This window comes from Onychomys torridus, chromosome 21 (genome assembly GCF_903995425.1).
Source record: "Onychomys torridus chromosome 21, mOncTor1.1, whole genome shotgun sequence".
NCBI classification, from domain to species: Eukaryota; Metazoa; Chordata; class Mammalia; order Rodentia; family Cricetidae; genus Onychomys; species Onychomys torridus.
In genome coordinates this window covers 34,454,961-34,471,911 of record NC_050463.1, presented here as the reverse complement: position 1 = coordinate 34,471,911, position 16,951 = coordinate 34,454,961, and the positions used below count along the sequence as shown (strand labels likewise).

General features: G+C 39.5%; 1 protein-coding gene across 1 annotated transcript in view; it reads right to left on the bottom strand.

The window, feature by feature from the left end:
* Positions 1-16,951, bottom strand: part of Asxl2 (ASXL transcriptional regulator 2) — a 92,670-nt gene that overhangs the window by 48,237 nt on the left and 27,482 nt on the right. The window contains exons 3-4 of the mRNA XM_036171104.1: positions 14,396-14,398; positions 4,317-4,425 (exon numbers count right to left, since the gene is read on the bottom strand). Coding sequence (XP_036026997.1) covers positions 4,317-4,425; positions 14,396-14,398 — 112 coding nt within the window. The remainder of the gene's footprint in view (positions 1-4,316; positions 4,426-14,395; positions 14,399-16,951) is intronic.

Sequence of the window (16,951 nt, the reverse complement as noted above, 5' to 3'; positions counted from 1 at the left end):
CTAGAAAGCATAACTGTGAGCATTTAATATGTGAAAACAGAGTAGTAGCATATGGAAGGTGAGGGATGTAGGGCTTTCTGGCTTTATCTTCTCCCAATTACATAACCTTAGTCTCAGTCTCTCATACCTAATTTAAGTGTCTAAGGTGGGGTAATAGTACCTACCTTAAAAGATCACATAGAAATTAAATGAGCTAATTAATATTAAATGTTCACAATATAGCCTTTATGAGCGCTCAATATTAGTTACTATGTTTTCACATAGTACAAAAACTTGCACAAATAAATGAATAAAGGAACGTTATTTCTCCTATGGATTTTCTTTCCATCAATACTTTGTTATCCCATATAATTATTTTTATCCTCACATTCAAAAATGAACTGACAGACACACAAAAAATTTGTCTTCCATCTAACTGGCACCAAATAACATCTACCCAAGGCCATTAAGTGTGATTGAGCAAGAACAATTATATTCCTCTTAAACTTTTTTCTCTGGAATACATCTCTTACGTTATACACTTTCTTAAAATACAGACCCCATATTTTTATATTCTTTCTTTCAAAATGCAGGACAGCTTTTATAGAGTTAGTTGCCAGCCAGACATCTTGACCTGTAGGTTCAACAAGTATCTGAAATACAAATATAATTATCTTCTATTTACAAAAGTCTTGTGATCCTCTTGGGATCAACAGCTAATGCCCCAAATCTTAGAATCTTTTCTCACCCAGTGCTTTACACATACCAAATGCAATGTGTTCTATGCCTCAAATGTCTCTGGAGTCTACCTATTTTACTACTCTGAGTTCGTACACCAAACTGGAATCTCCTTTCCATAAAAATCATAAAACATAGATATGATCACATGGTTCTCTCTGAAGACCTCTGCCATCTACTTACTCAATACCCCACCCAAACATAGAACTCAGTCAAGGTAAAACTTTAATTGTTAACTAATATTTATCAATTACCCCAACTACAATGATTATCACTTAATCCAATTTCCTCTACTTTCAAATCCATCCAGAATTTTATCTGTCCCTTCATTTGAGATACTTATCCTTGAAGGCCTTCACTCTTCTTACATGATGTGTTCAAGTCCAGCTTAAATCTTACAAGTAAATAACACAAACATTCTAAACCTCTTTATTCAAAACTAATCTTCATTTTGTGTCATTATAATGGTAGAGTTTCACAATATATTTTGTAAATATGAAAATTTTAATAACTAAAATGTGAGCATTAAAGAAATCAAGAACTACATACAGACTATCCATCTTAGTCTCTTCATTTCTGGCATAGACTTGACAATATGATATAAGACATACATTATTTGAACTCTTAGTTTTTTTTCTTTAAAGATTTTATATATTTTATGTATGAGAGTTTTGCACACAAGTATACTCACACCATGTGTTTGCAGTGCCTGTAGAGGGCAGAAGAGAGCATCAGGCTGGAAACTGAACCTTGTTCCTCTGTAACATCAGCAAGTACTTTTAACTGCTATCTACAGTTAGCTCCTAACAGAGACTTTTGTACTTTCCTGATCAGCAGCAGATTAGGAGAATCTATTGTTCTGCTATTTGGTCTTTGGCTCTAGTTCTGGAAACAAGGCACCAAGGTGAGTTAGCACCTCCTGAGTGATGAGAAGATCGTCCGTTTAGATGATTCTTTGTTGGCTTGGAATGGTATTCCTCAGAGTGGGGGCTGACTACTAAAAGAGACAATGATGTGATTAGAAACTGGAACTTTTAGCCCATCTTCTCAAGGATGAAGATTGAGTTGATGGCCTATGACAAGAAATCACACGCACATCACAAAACCTCCATGAAAACTCTAAAGACCAGGGTTTTGGATGAGCTTGCACATGGCTAAAAGTCTGTGCTTGGAGACTGGTATGCCAAGAGAGATTCCATACTCAGTGGCCACACCTCACTTTATGAATGTCTTTTATCTACATTACAATAAATGAAAATCTGATCTTTCCCCCTCTGACATCTTTTGTAAGTGGCCCTAGAGCTTAGGTGTCACCCAAAAACTTGTAACTAATAGCTGAAGTGAAGGGCAACCTTTGGTACTGGGCCCTTTGACTGACACGATAGCCAAACAGTAAAAATTGAGTTAAATTAAAAGGCACCTAGCTGATTTCAGTTGGAGAACTGCTTGATATATGAGAGAAAGCCCCAAACACCTGATAGCAGAAGGACTGTACTAAGTGGTATGTAATAACAGAAAATACATTTTGAGGGTTTCTTTCCCTATCTCTACAACACAGTATGCATTTAATGAACGCAATTAAAATCATGGAAGAGGTAGAATAGTTAAAATATCAAAACGACATAGAGAAAGCTTGATTTAGGGCTAAAGTCCCATAGCACCCACAAGTTAGACACCGCAGACAGTCAGAGGAAGTTACGATTAAACAGCAGAACAGGGCTGTGCTATATATATTGCACAGATTGGCCTTGAGCTCACTACATAGGTCAGGGTGATCTAGAACAGAACATGATCTTTTACCTTGGCCTCCTGAGTACTATGATTGATAACCATATGCCACCCCATTAAGCTGCTAGATGTGGGATTTATTCCTCTTTTGTTTTGAGACAGGATCTCACTGGCTCGCCTGCTTAGAATTGAGTGATACCTACCTCTGCCTCCAGAGTGCTGGGATTAAAGGCATGCATGGCTACCAAACCTAGGAGTTCTTTTGTTGTGTTTTGTTCTATGTTATTTAGTATGCAACTGTGGGCACCTCTGTGCCATAGCACACATACGAAACCTAGAGGACAACTTGTAGGAGCTGGTCCTCTCCTTCATCTATATGTGCCCAAGGAATCAAATACAGATTGTCAGTGCCTTTACATGCAGAACCATCTTAGCACCCCAGGTTAGATGTTCTTAATGTTAGTGGACTCAATACTACCACTGAGCATTGTGACGAGCTCAGAGATAAGAGGTAGTGGGCCAGAGGTCTCTATGGATGTGTCACTTGGGGGTATAACAGTCTGTCAGATATTCATTCTGTTTTGCGGATAAACTTCCTTTGAGAAACAAGCCCTCTCCTTAATTATCAGGCTGTCACAAGCTTAACTACAATCTTACATCAAGGATGACAATGATTCTACTTTTGTCAACAGCCGTAATTCATGTACAGGGTCATATGGGTCAGTCAATCTGAGTGAGGTGGGGCCTCTGGATTCTTCTCTCTAGACTTACAGTCTGTAGAATGGAGACATGGACTGGATTCATAGACGAGGAGAGGCTGACTGAGAATAAAGTAAAAGAAAGAACGGAGACCAAGACCAGATGACATCTTTGATCAGCTGGACCCAGCCTGGATTTCCCATGAATGTTTAGTTTAGTTATATGAGTTCACAAATTTTCCAGCCTATTTACTAAGCTCATTTACATTGGTTTTCCTACTCATAAGTGAAAGGATATTGATGAGAAAAGGCCACCATTTCAAGGTACAAATGAGATATTCGCCAGCTTGTTTTGGAAGAAGAAATGTGGGTGTTGATTAGGATCAAAGATCCTATTATTGTTCTGATACAATATGGCCAACTCTGGTCAGGAATTACATCTTTCAAACTTCACTTTTTTCCATTATAAAAAAGGAATAAAAACCGTGACTAAGTTTTAGTGGGGAAATCCATGAGTAAAGAAAAAAATCAGGGTTGGGGATTTAGCTCAGTGGTAGAGCGCTCGCCTAGCAAGCACAAGGCCCTGGGTTCAATCCTCAGCTCAAAAACAAAAACAAAAACAAAAACAAAATAGAAAGAAAAGAATCTACAGCTCTACGCAGTATGTTTCAAAACAATCCTCAATTTGTAATTGAAATATTTTGAAGTTCTTTAAAATAAGAAACAGGGGTGAGAGAAAGGGCTCAGCAGTTAACACTGACAGCTGCTCTTCCAGAGGACCTCAGGTCCAAGCCTCAGTACCCACAGAGTCACTAGCAACCATCTGGAACTCTAGTTCCAGGGAATGAAACACTCACTTCTGGCACCCATGAGTTCTGCACATATGTGATACAAAGACATACATGCAGACAAGATACGGATATACATAAAATAAGTCTAAAAAAAAAACTATGTTAAATAAGAATATACAAAGGGTGCCTTCATAGTAGTCATGAGGCCCTGAGTTCCATTCCCAGAACATCTCCTCCCTCTCCCAAATTTATTTACTTACTTATTTTAGGGTTGAAATGTTATTTCTTCCTGGAAATTAGTTCTTCAAGAACAGAATTCTGACTGTGTGATGCAATTATTATACATTGTCACTTACTCTTTCTTGGCTCCCCAGCAACTTACCTTCAAAGTATATACTCCCATTCTACCTGGGACTTTATAGAAGATGCCCTCTTCACCTCGGGAGTTTGTGTGGAGCATTGCATTTAAGCATGCAAGAGGGGAAGTCCCACTACAAAGCAAAGAAGGTGAAGAGCATAGTGATTAGTTCCTCTCTGAATATTCTTTGTAATTCTGGATTAATTTCTTTATTGTCATAAAACATGAATGGAAAATTCATCTTTGAATATCTAAAGGGGAAAAAAATCCATAATCTAACACTTAAATAAAAGAAAAACAACAACAAAAAAATCAACATAGAACAATATCAAATTTATTTTGCAAACCTATTTTATTTACACACAAAACTTTACAAATATAATTATAGTGGAAAGCATGCATGCACGCATTTGTATACACACACACACACACACACACACACACACACACACACACACACACACACGAGATTCAAATAAATCTCCAACCTCTTGTATGCTGCTGCACTAAACTAAATCTGATTTGTAAACAAAACTGCCATGGTTTCTTGTACTTAAACTCCACAGGAGATAACGTTAAAGACATATAATAGACTTATTTTGCATGGATTAGCTTACGTTCCCATTTTCTGAAAATTTAAGTGCATAATAATTTAATTTATTATGTAGATGAAAAAAATTTTGTGAGTGGGGCATGAAGGCATACAACTATAATCCCAGAATTTAGTAGACCGAGGCAAAAGATTCCCAAGTTCAATGCCATTCTCTACTATAAAGCAAGCTCCTAAGGGAAAAAACCCATTTAATTCATTTCCAAGTGACATCCAACTTTATTATACTCAAAAAAAAAAAGGGGGGGTGGCAATAAAATTCAGCAACAGGCATCCTTATCTTGGTTTGTCACTACATTAAGGAAATGGAACTGGGATTGGTGAGATAAGAGCACTGGCTGCTCTTTCCAGAGAACCAGGGTTCAATTCCCAACACTCACATGGCCTCTAACAACTGTCTGTATGTAAGTCCAATTCCAGGGAAATCCAACATGCTCACACAGACACAAGTGCATGTAAAACACCAATGCACATAAATAAAAATAAATAATTTTTAAAAAGAAATGAAAATGGGTCTAATGTTCTACCGTAAGTCTAATGTTAAGCACTTCTACATTAAGAAACAGGATTAAAGACTGCATGCCTTTAATCCCAGAACTTGGGAGACAGAGGCAGAGTTCAAGGCCAGCCTGGTCTACAATCAGTACTACGCAGAGAAACCCTGTCTCAAGAAACAAAAAAACTAAAAAATTAAAAATTAAAAGAAAGAAAAGAAACATGAAAGAGAAGTATAAGCAATGCATTTTTAAGCAAAACCACATCGTGGTGATATTTTCTCTGTCCCTCAATAAGATAAAGCTTGCCTGGAGATCAGAGGAAGGCCAGTCACTATAGTAAGCACAAAAGTCATGCAATGTAAGCACACATTAATTTGTCTGGACCTCTGTGAGTTCAAAATCACACTAGAGAACTGAGCCAAGTGTGGTGACACATGCCTTTAATCACAGCATCAACCATAGAGGTCTGGAGGTCTATACAGACAGACAGGAAGTGACAGAGCTGGGCAGGTAGAGGAAGTGATGTAGCTGGGCTGAGAGAGCCAATTAGAGAACAGAAAAGAAAAGGCATATAGGTCTGCTTAGACAGGAAGTGGCTCTCTTTGGAAGCTGGCGGCTGTTCCTATCCCTCTGATCTGTCAGATTTTCAACCCTATTTTTGGCTCTGTGTTTTTATTTAATAAGACCGTTTAGAAACTCGTTTACACCACATGCATTAAAAAGTATACCTGAGCATGGTGATTCACACAAGCCTCTATAAAGCAGTGGTTCTCAACCTTCCTAATGCTTCGACCCTTTAATATAGTTCCTCATGTTGTGGTGACTCCAACCATAAAATTATTTTCCCTGCTCCTTCCTGTCATTTTACTACTGTCATGGAAAAGATTGGAAAACAAAAACAACAAGGGGGTATGTTATAAAATATCAAATTGCAGAGGCTAGAAAGCCGGCTCGGCAGTTTAGAACATTTGTTGCACCTGCAGTGTATCCAAGTTCAATTCCCAGCACCATATAGAGGCTCACAACCATCTACAACTCAAGTTCAAGAAGATCCAATGTCCCCTTCTAAACTCTGCAAACACCAAGCATACATGTGGTGCAAATGCACACACAAGCCAAATACTGATACATGCTAGGCATGGCAGGACACACCTTTAATCCCAGCGCTCGGGAGGCAGATTGTGAGTTTGAGGCCAGCCTGGTCTACAGTTCCAAGACAGCCAGGGCTACACAGAGCAACCCTGTCTCAAAAACCAAAAACAAACAAAAAAGAGGCAAACCTGCTCTGCATAATGATTATCAGGTCAACCAGAGGGACATTGTGAAATTCTGCCTCAAAAACAAGTTCATACACATAAAATCTTTTAAGTCTTTTATAGACTGACTACCAAAAAGGAATAAAATTGTATGTTCTCAGATGTTTAAGCTTGCGGAGTTTATTTATAGAATAAAGCTAAGAGGTAGTATAGTGATATTTTAGTTGTATTGAAATGTGATTTTATTCGTATGTTAATAAAGTTGCCTTGAGGTCAGAGCAAGCCAGAGCAGAAACTGGGCGGTAGTGGTGCATGCCTTTAATCCCAACACTTGGGAGGAAGAGCTAGGTAGATCTCTGTGTGTTCAGGACACAGCCAGCATGGCAGACACACACCTTTAATCTCAATACCAACCATAGAAGACCTGGAGGTCTGTACAAACAGGCAGTGACGAGGAGGTCTTGTGGCTGGGTTTACAACCAATGAGAAGGCAGAACAGAAAATCTATAAAAAAGACAGGACACACAGAGGTAGCTCTCTGGCGGAGAGGAAGAACAGCAGAAGAAGTGAAGGGTAAGGTTTTCTGCTCTTGCTCTGACCTTCTGGTTTTTAACTCTGTAACTGATTCTGTGTTACTTATTTAACAAGCCGGTTACATCTACAAGGTAGCTATTAAAATAAAAGCTTCAAGCTGGATGGCACACACCTTTAACCCCAGCACTCAAGAGGTAGAGGTAGATTCTTTGAGTTCGAGGCCAGCCTGGAATACAGGGGGAGTTCCAGGACAGCCAATGCTACACAGAAAAACCCTGTTTTGAAAAACAAAGCAAACAAACAAACAAACAAAAGCTTCAAATTAAGAAGAGTATTAAAATATAGGATACAAAATGATAGAAAATAGTACAAAAAATCAAGTGTTAGTCTAAGGTCAAGGGCTATGGTATTAACAAAAGCACACTAATCCTTTTGTTTATCACTGGTAGGGGTTTTCTGTTTTTGTTTTAGGACAGAATCCTCATTCTGTAGCACAAGTCTGAAGTGGCCTGGAACTCTAGTTGTAGCCCATGCTGGCATCAAACTCAGGGCAATCGTTCTAGTTCAATCTCTCAAGCATTAGAATTACAGGTATAGGATCTATAGCCTAGCATTTGGCGCTGCAACTCTTAAAAGAAACATGTACCTGTATCTAGGAAAACATAAGAAACAAGAAAGCACGTGGAAAGTTCATATGGAAAGAAGTCAAGGAATGGTCTGGAGTCTGACTACAGCTCCCTTAAGTAATTTGTGTTTGTTTTTCAAGGGGCAAAACAACTTAACTGCACATTCTCAACTCATCTTCCTCTCAGTTTTCTGCTGACCATACTAAACACCCTACACCAAATCTACCCCAGAGACCACAAGCAACATGGACAGCAGTGGAGGAGGACTGACATCAAGAAAGGCAGAGGCAGGCGGACCTCTGTGAGTTCGAGGCCAGCCTGGTCTACAGAGTGAGTTCCAGGACAGCCAGGGCTGCACAGAGAAACTGTCTCATAAAACCAAAATGAAGAAAGGAGAAAAGAAGAAAGACAGATCTTGGGCTGGAGAGAGAGCTCAGCAGTTAGGAGCTGTTCTTCCAGAGCACTTGGGTTCAATTGCCAGCACCCACATGTCATCTCACAACTGCCTGTAACTCCACCTCCAAGGGATCCAACACTTTCACATAAACATACATACAGGCAATGCACATAAAATAAAAATAAATAAATCATTAAAATTTTTTAAAAAAGGCAGATCACTGGAGATCACTGGCCAGCCAGTCTAGCCAAACAGAAGAGTTAATGACTCTTCTGGGGGAAGGAGGAGGGTGGGGGACAGTAGCAGAATATACTTGATGTCCACTTCCCACCACCACAACACACTAATAAACACTAATAAAAATAAGTAAGTCACAAAGTATCCTGTATGTCTCTAATGGGCACGGTGTTCATTCTTTTTTTGAATTGTGATAATGTGGCATATCAAAATGCCACAACACAAAGGGTGCTAGGATTAAAGGCATGTGCCACAAAGCCCAGCTGAAACTGTACCTGGGTTCAATCCCTATTACCAAGGAGGCAAAGTAAGAACCTTGCCCAATCACCTACCTTTCACACACAAGTGAGGCAAAAATGAGTTTACGTTCTATCATACCTAGCTCTGCAATTCTTTCCTGTTTCATAGTCTATGAGACAAAGATGTCTAAGAGACATATAGTAAACATAATACATGTGAAATATGTAATGGCCATCTTAGGCAAGGTCGCTTCAAATACTATCTCATCATAACACCTAACTTTTAAATCTTATGATAAACAGGTCATAAAAATTAAAAGCAGCTTTGAAAGAAACAGAATGCTTCTTCGTTTCTGTAATAAGGGTACTAACTACCTATCTATTTACTATCTTATTATAGATGATTAGGATGCCTAAAGTTTTTTTGTTTTTCCTAGAGACAGTGTTTCTCTGTGTAGCCCTGGCTGTGCTGGATCTCACAGATCCGCATGCCTCTGCCTTCCAAATGCTGGGACCGAAAAGGCTTGCACCACCACTGCCCAGCTGGGATGCTTAAAGTTCTTAACAGCTGGACCAAATCCCAAACAGTGTTTGTATCCAAACTAAGTATGAAACGTTACACAAGATCTTATGATTCCAGGTAAAAGGAATGCCAACTTGAACACAGAAATTGAAGCCCAGAATCTCTGTGAAGAAAATAAACTATGGGTATAATTATACAAGAACTGAACTCCAGACAAGAAAAACACAGAAATCAGATAAAATTTTATATCACTGTCCTTATTGGGTAATTATTGCTCATTTAGCAATGCAATTTTGTATCTTAATAATTAGTGCTGTTATAATTGCTTTAGGCTTTTATTATAAAAACTACTTTTTTAGAAACTGAACTGGGTCCTCTGCAAGAGCAGCAAGTGCTCTTGGCTGGTGAACTGTTTCCAGATAGGCTTTGCTTTCTGCTTTTGTGAGAGCTAGAATGCCACATGTGGATGTGAATATCGAAAATCTGACCTAATTATTTAACCAATTCATGATATTTTCTATCAGAAATTCTTTCTCAGAGAAGTAACTTAAGAGTTATGGTAAACCTTATCGATTATTTTCACTTCAAGTCTCAAAAACAAATACTAAATAAAATAGGAATGAGTTGTTAGGTGGTAAGACCACAGAAAGTTGGGCATAGTGGCACACATCTCTAAGCCCAGCATTTCAGAGACAGATCCCTGCTCAAAACAAAACAAAACAAAACAATAAAAAAACAGACCAGAAGACAAGACACAGCTCAGACTGTCACTCTGTCTTCAGAGACAAGACCATCACTGCTACCTACAAGTGTCCAACAGACTAAAATCAAATATCTTGCCACAGGAGCACCACACATTTACCTACATTCATACATCATACACACAAATAACTTAAAAATTTAAATCTTAATTGGGCTTCATTCATAACCCATTACTTGAAAGATAAATTAGAAATGAACTTAACAGACTACTAACAGATGTTAAGAGGGATTAATCTGAAGCTATAAGCAAACATAGCATTCTATGACATGAAAATACAGATATAGTTCCCTGTTCTCAAGCCTCACATGAAAGTCATATAACTGAAATTTAAAAACAACAACAAAAACCCACTATACTATAAACAGGGGAATTGCTACAACCAACAGTTATCTAAAGAGACAAGCAAACACCGACAAAAACCCAATTCAGTAAAGGATTCAGACTATGAATTTTCATCTGTTCTGCCTAGTTTAAAGGAAATATCATTTGGGTAGACAATTTAGCAATTATTTTCTTTGTATCAGTCAAGTAAATAAATATATTTTCAATCTCATAAGCAATAGGCAATACACATAGCTCTCTCTGTCTTCTAAGCATTATCATTAATATGCCGAGTGGCACTTCAGTGCTGTAAGACAAATGACAATTTTGATAGGCCTTAATGTCAACAATTTCTAAAATTATGGCCATGTAATGGTTACAAATTGCAAAAATTAACAAACAAAAACAAAAATGCTCATTCAGTAACTAACAATCATAATAATATCACTATTACTTCATTTCTAGACCAAATTGTTTTATAAAGTAAAAATCATGCATACAAAGGCCCATTCAGTAAAACTTATAAAAAAACTGCATTATAAGTGCTTAATACTCCCTTGAAATAAAATAATACTTCTTACCTTCTGCAGTTGGAATGCACCCCAAGAAAACAAGAGGAGGGAAAAAAAAAAGTTTTTAATTTTCTTTACAAGTAACAATAAGCTTCCCCCAATTAAGTTATACCTTGATCTCCCAGCAATACTAACAACTCTCAAATCAGTAACAATCCCCAATTTGCTACATAAAATACTAATTTTTTAAAATGCAAATTAGTCCAAAACATCACTGTCTAAAATGGCACAATTAAATTCAGCTACATAGTCTAAATAAATTACTTTAGAAAAATAAGTGAAATACTTGAATTCTATGAAAAAGTGTAACTAAAGTGTGAATTTAATAGTGTTCTTTTTCCCTGTGCATTTGATTGCAAGGAGTCATCATAAAGCCATCAACTATGGGCCTTGAGTGTTATTTTCTTCTCTTTGATCTATAATAGAATTTGATGTGAATTTAAACAACAGATGAGAATATATTGCTGCTGCTGCTGGGTCTAGAGGCACATCCTTCTACTCTTAGGAGATCTATGAGTTCTGGGCCAACATAGGCTGTTTAGTAAATCCTGCCTCATTAAAAGAACAACATCAGAGCAAGCTGGGAAAGGTGGTAGACACCAGTTACCTCACCACTTACAAAGTTCAAGAGTTCCAGGACAGCCTGGGTATTGTGAGAGCATACCTTCCTTCCATTAGTCCCAGAACTTAGGGGGCAGAGGCAAGTGGATCTTTATGAGTTCGAGGCCAGTCTGGACTACAGAGTAAGTTTTAGGACAGCCAGGGCTACACAGTGAAACCCTGTCTCAAAGGAAAAAAAATTCTACCAATATCGAATGGTTTTGTTTGTTTATAAAATATTCTTCTTCTTGATAATCCTACCAAGTTTGCAGGCTTGACGACAGACTACAACCAGTAGGTAAGAGAGAGGCTTAACCACAAAGGCACAAGGTAATCTTAGAAAAATATGTTAGTAACTTAATAAATATGTGCCTGTGCACTTTTGGGAGTTGGTTCTCCCCTTCCACTCCTACCATGGGATCCAGAAGTTAAACTGTGGTGTGTACAGCAAATGCTTTTACCTCTGAGTCATCTTACAGGAAAAAAAAAAAAAAAGTTCTTCATTCTTTTTGTTTGTTTTTATTTTTGTTTTTATGTGCACTGGTGTTTTGCCATGGGTGTCAGGCACTCTGGAACTAGTTATAGACAGTTGTGAGCTGCCACATGGGTGCTGGGAATTGAACCTGGGTCCTACGGAAGAGCAGTCAGAGCTCTTAATCACTGAGCCAATTCTCCAGCCCATGTTCTTCATTCTTAAACTAGGGTCTTTCTAATGAAATCACTTTGGGGGCAATTTAGCTTGGTAAGTAGCCAAGAAAGATCTCCTTTGCTGAGATAATGATTTCTGCCACAAAAGTAGTGGCTATGAACTCTTTATTACCTCTGTTATATAATTTTTTGCATAAGAGGTTGGGGATAGTTTGAGATTTTTTATGATATCAACCCTAAAAGTGCCTATGACTTTAGTATAAAGTAAAAAAATAAGCTTTCAGACTACTATAAAAAACAGAAAGCAAAGGGTAATAATAATCAACAACCACGAATCTAATGCTATGATAAATAGTATACAGTGTAAGTTTAATATAAATGATAGAATATATTAATCAGAAAGAAAAATAAAGACAGTATGATAGACTAAAAACAACCAGAGCTGGTTATATGACTCTTGTAACGTCTCAAAATCTCTATGAGCCTTCATCCATTTATAAAACATGATATAAAATATTATATTATCCGGGTTGGGGATTTAGCTCAGAGGTACAGCGCTTGCCTAGCAAGCGCAAGGCCCTCACTTTGATCCTCAGCTTAAAAAAAATTATATTATCCTTTCCCACTGTCTTTTGTGGCTGTAGTAGTCCATAGCTAAAATGATGTGACAGGAAAAGATTACAGGAGAGAACGCAACAGAGATGACCTCTAATTGTACAGTCAATCAGAGACATCACTGTATTATCACTATGAGATAAATTTCTGTGGTAAGGAATACACATCCAAGCCATCTACTTATCCTCACAACTGCAATTAGTATGTATACAATACTGTACCTCTTTCAGACTACTTTCCATGAAAAATCAATGACTTTTAAATACTCCTAAACTTCTTCCAAATTACCTACTATATGGACTCTTCAGAATCATCCATGAATGCTCTAGGTCAGAAAACAGTAAATTCATGGGTAAGATAAATTCAGGAAGAATCTGTTCATTTGCAAGAATTTTTCCACTCTAATAAATAAGAAAGACAACTTGTGACTCTAGAAGCAATGCACACTGATGTATACTCAGAATTTAAAGATAACACAACCACAGTCCCAGGTTACCACAAGGAAACTAAGGTTCTTTCTCCCCGTACTTCAAAACACTGTGCTTTACAATTCTAAGTAGGCACTGAAATTTCTTGAAGTGCTTTAAAAATAAATAAATAAATGGCTTTTGTTTTTGTTTTTGAGACAGGGTTTCTTTGTGTAACCTTGGCTGCCCTGAAACTTGCTTTGTAGACCAGGCGGGCCTCAAACTCAGAGATCTGCCTGCCTCTGCCTTGAGAACTGGAATTAAAGGCATGAGTCACCACTGTCCAGCATATGGCCTTTTAGTGTTTTAATTTATAAATGTTTACACACAAATTTTTCAGGAAGCTAATACATCAAAATGAGGTATGCTCATTTATAACTTTTTCATATCAATGAAATAAACTAATTTTCAACCTATGGACATGTGACCACAATCAAAGCTTCCTTTTCTTCTGCTTTGTTTGTTTTTCAAGTTTGTGTGGGTGGGTTTACCTGCACATGATAGACACACACACACACACACACACACACACACACACACACACACACACACACACACACACACACACACACGGAGGCCAGGGTACAATGTGCAGGAGGCTGATTCTCTCCTTCCACCATGTGGGTTCCAAGGCTCAAACTGGGATGTCAGGCTTGACATCGGGCACCTTAACTGCTGAACTATCTCACCAGCCCCATTATGATGTTTGGTTTATGTTTCTTTCTGAGACAAGGTCCTACTAGGTTCCTCTAGCCAGACTGAAAAGTACAATACCAGCCTCCACCTCCTAAGAAGCTGAGATACAAACATTTACAACAGCACCAGCTCAAAAGGGAAGGACAGCTGTATCTCCAACAGTCCACATATCCAGAAATGAGCTCAAGCTCCACTATAGAAGAGACATTGCTCTCTACTGACATATGTCTGTGGCAGCTATCAACATATGAAAGCCCATGCTGGCCTCCAGGCATCCTCAGTATCACAAATAGCTGTTACACATTTCTAAGTCCACATTAGCCTCCTGGTCCTCCCTCCTTCTCCCAGCTTCTTGTCCTCCTTATAACAGGCATGTCTTTCCACCCCTTGCTCTCACTTCTCTTGAGGATAGCCCTGGCTATGACCAGTCTACTTCTTCCTCTCATTGCCCTGGACTCTTTCCAGATGCCCCTGGGTAATTTCTCTTATTCACAATAAAAACCTTCTCCCGAATGGAAGAAGCCATTTCAGCAGTCTCTTTACCATGCCCCTCACGCAGAGGGGATATTTTTGGTCTAAAAAAGAACAACTGAAAATATCTCAAGGGCTGGGTACAGGACTCAGGGGCAGAGCTCTCACTTACATGGAATCCAATGATGCCTTATATTCAATCCCCAATACCACAAAAATAAGCAAATCTGAAGTATCACATTAAAGAAAATTAAAATTAACTTCTAAGGAGCACTCAAGGCCCTGGCTGGCAGGAAGACATCCACAGCCCCCTTTTGCAGTTCTGCTCAAGTAGGGGCTAGTCAGGTGCCAGGCAGGCGAGTCCCATGATGATGAGCAAATATGTGGTGGAGAAATGGCAGAAAAAGAGAAGCAGAGTGGTCCATGTGCTGTGGAAAGAGATAGAAAGGAAGAAATGAAGCTGGTGAAGAGTAGGCTGATGTTGGAGGCCTGATTGCCACATGGGGCCATGGTGCTGTCTGGGCCAGGCTGCTGCCAAGGGCCATGTCTGGGTCTGTGGCCCTACAGCAGCCAGGGTCTGGGCCAACGTTTGTGGCTCCTGATGCAACCGAAGGCTGTGTGTGTGGTTGGTTGCCTGAGGTCTGATCAGTTACCTGGAACCATGTTGGTACCCAAAGACCATGCTGCAGCTGAGCCCACACAGACCTGAGTACCACATACTACTACCCAGTGCTATGGTAATGACCAGGCCAGGGCTACAGCTGGGAGCCATGTCTGGGTCTGTGGCCCTACTGCAGCTGAGGTCTGTGTTGAAGTCTGTGGTCCATGTTGCCACCAGAGGCCACATGGAGCCTGGAGTCTGGGCTGCAACCTGCGGCCTTGTTGGTGTCTGGGGGCCATGCTACTGCCAGAGCCATGCTGATCTGAGAGGCCAGTGTTTCCACCTGGAGTCGGGATGTCGATAGCACAAGCTGCTGCCTAGGATGATGTTTGGGTCTCTGGTCAAGCTGGAGCTGGGGTCTGTGTTGAAGTCTGTGACTAAGATTGCCACTAGGGCCCATACAGAGGCCTGGGATCTCAACCACAGCCTATGGAGTCTGGGGGCCATACAGATCTAGGTGGCCTGTGCTGCTACCTGGGGCCATGGTGTCATCCAGACCCAGGCGACTCCCAAGGGCCAAGTCTGAGTCTGTGGCCTGCTATATTTATTTCTACTCTCGTTTGAGGTATTAGGTTTATGCAACTCATTTAGACTGTAATAGATAAGTAAGAAATACAGATCAATTAGTCTTCTATGATAGTCAAACTTATAGTCATGCTAAATTTTCTAGGTATACATAGACATATTTCAGATAGACAGGTAATCTTCAAACACTTCAGAAGGTCTATAGAATATGACATTTAAAATCATTTTAAAATTTAGACTTTCTGAACAGTGAGACATGTCTGCTCCTGGCAGCACCTATTTACTTCAGAGAGGAGGATGGGCATTGAAGACACTTCATATGGAGTTTATCTTCACCTTGGCAAAAAATAGACATTTGGGCAAGAAACTGTTCTTGCATGGACTGCTTGATCAACTGGACATGGAGGACCCATAGAAAGGTGACCACTAAACTTTGCTTGACAAAATGGTCCTTCAGGTTTCTGCTTCGCAGAGGAAACTGCCAGACATTCTACAGGACACTAAAAAATAACCGAAAGACTCTAGCCCTGTGGGCTAAAAAAGACAAATGCCCCAACTTTACAAAGGAACATTAGACTATCCAGGCTGCCAGCTGTCTCTGTCTACCCTGCAAGACTCCTGAAAGTTGCTTGCATCCTTCTTCCATTTCTCAGGTAATATTATATCCTTCTGAGGTCTTTGATGTGGTTGAAGACTAGATAGTTATAATTTCCTCAATTATGATAAAAGATAAGTTAGATATAAAACCTTATACTCACAAATATAAGATAGATAGGATATCCTTTTTAATATTGTAACTGCAATTCTTGCTTGATAACAGTTTTGTTATCTAAAATTTTACTATATTAAAGTTAAAACCTTGCTTTATGAAAAAAAAAAAAAAGGGAAGTGCTGTGGGACGTTCTGTATGTCAAATGTGTTGTTCTGACTGGTTAAAATAAATAAAGTGCTGATTGGCCAGTAGCCAGGCAGGAAGGATATGGTAGGCGGGACAAGGAGGAGGAGAATTCTGGGAAGTGAAGGCTGGGACAGAGAGATGCTGCCAGCCGCTGCCATGACAAGGAAGATTTAAGGTATAGGTAAGCCACAAACCAAGTGGCAAAGTATAGACTAATAACCTCGCAAGATGAAATCAGAGAGCCATGCTGAGCTAGCCCCACCCTCTGCTAGACCAGGGAAAGCTGGCCCCAACCCTGATGGGACAGATGCTCCGCCTTCACCACAGGTGAGAATGAACTAACCCTGAGGGCATGGAGGTAGGGGAGTTGAATCCACCCTCTTACCTGGAGGTGGATGGCCCCTGTGGCCTGGACTGACTAGCTCAGTTACCATCCGCTCACAGCAGAGCCTTGGGTTGGCCCACTCTAACATCTACCCCTATCCAGGACCTGCTGGAGCTTG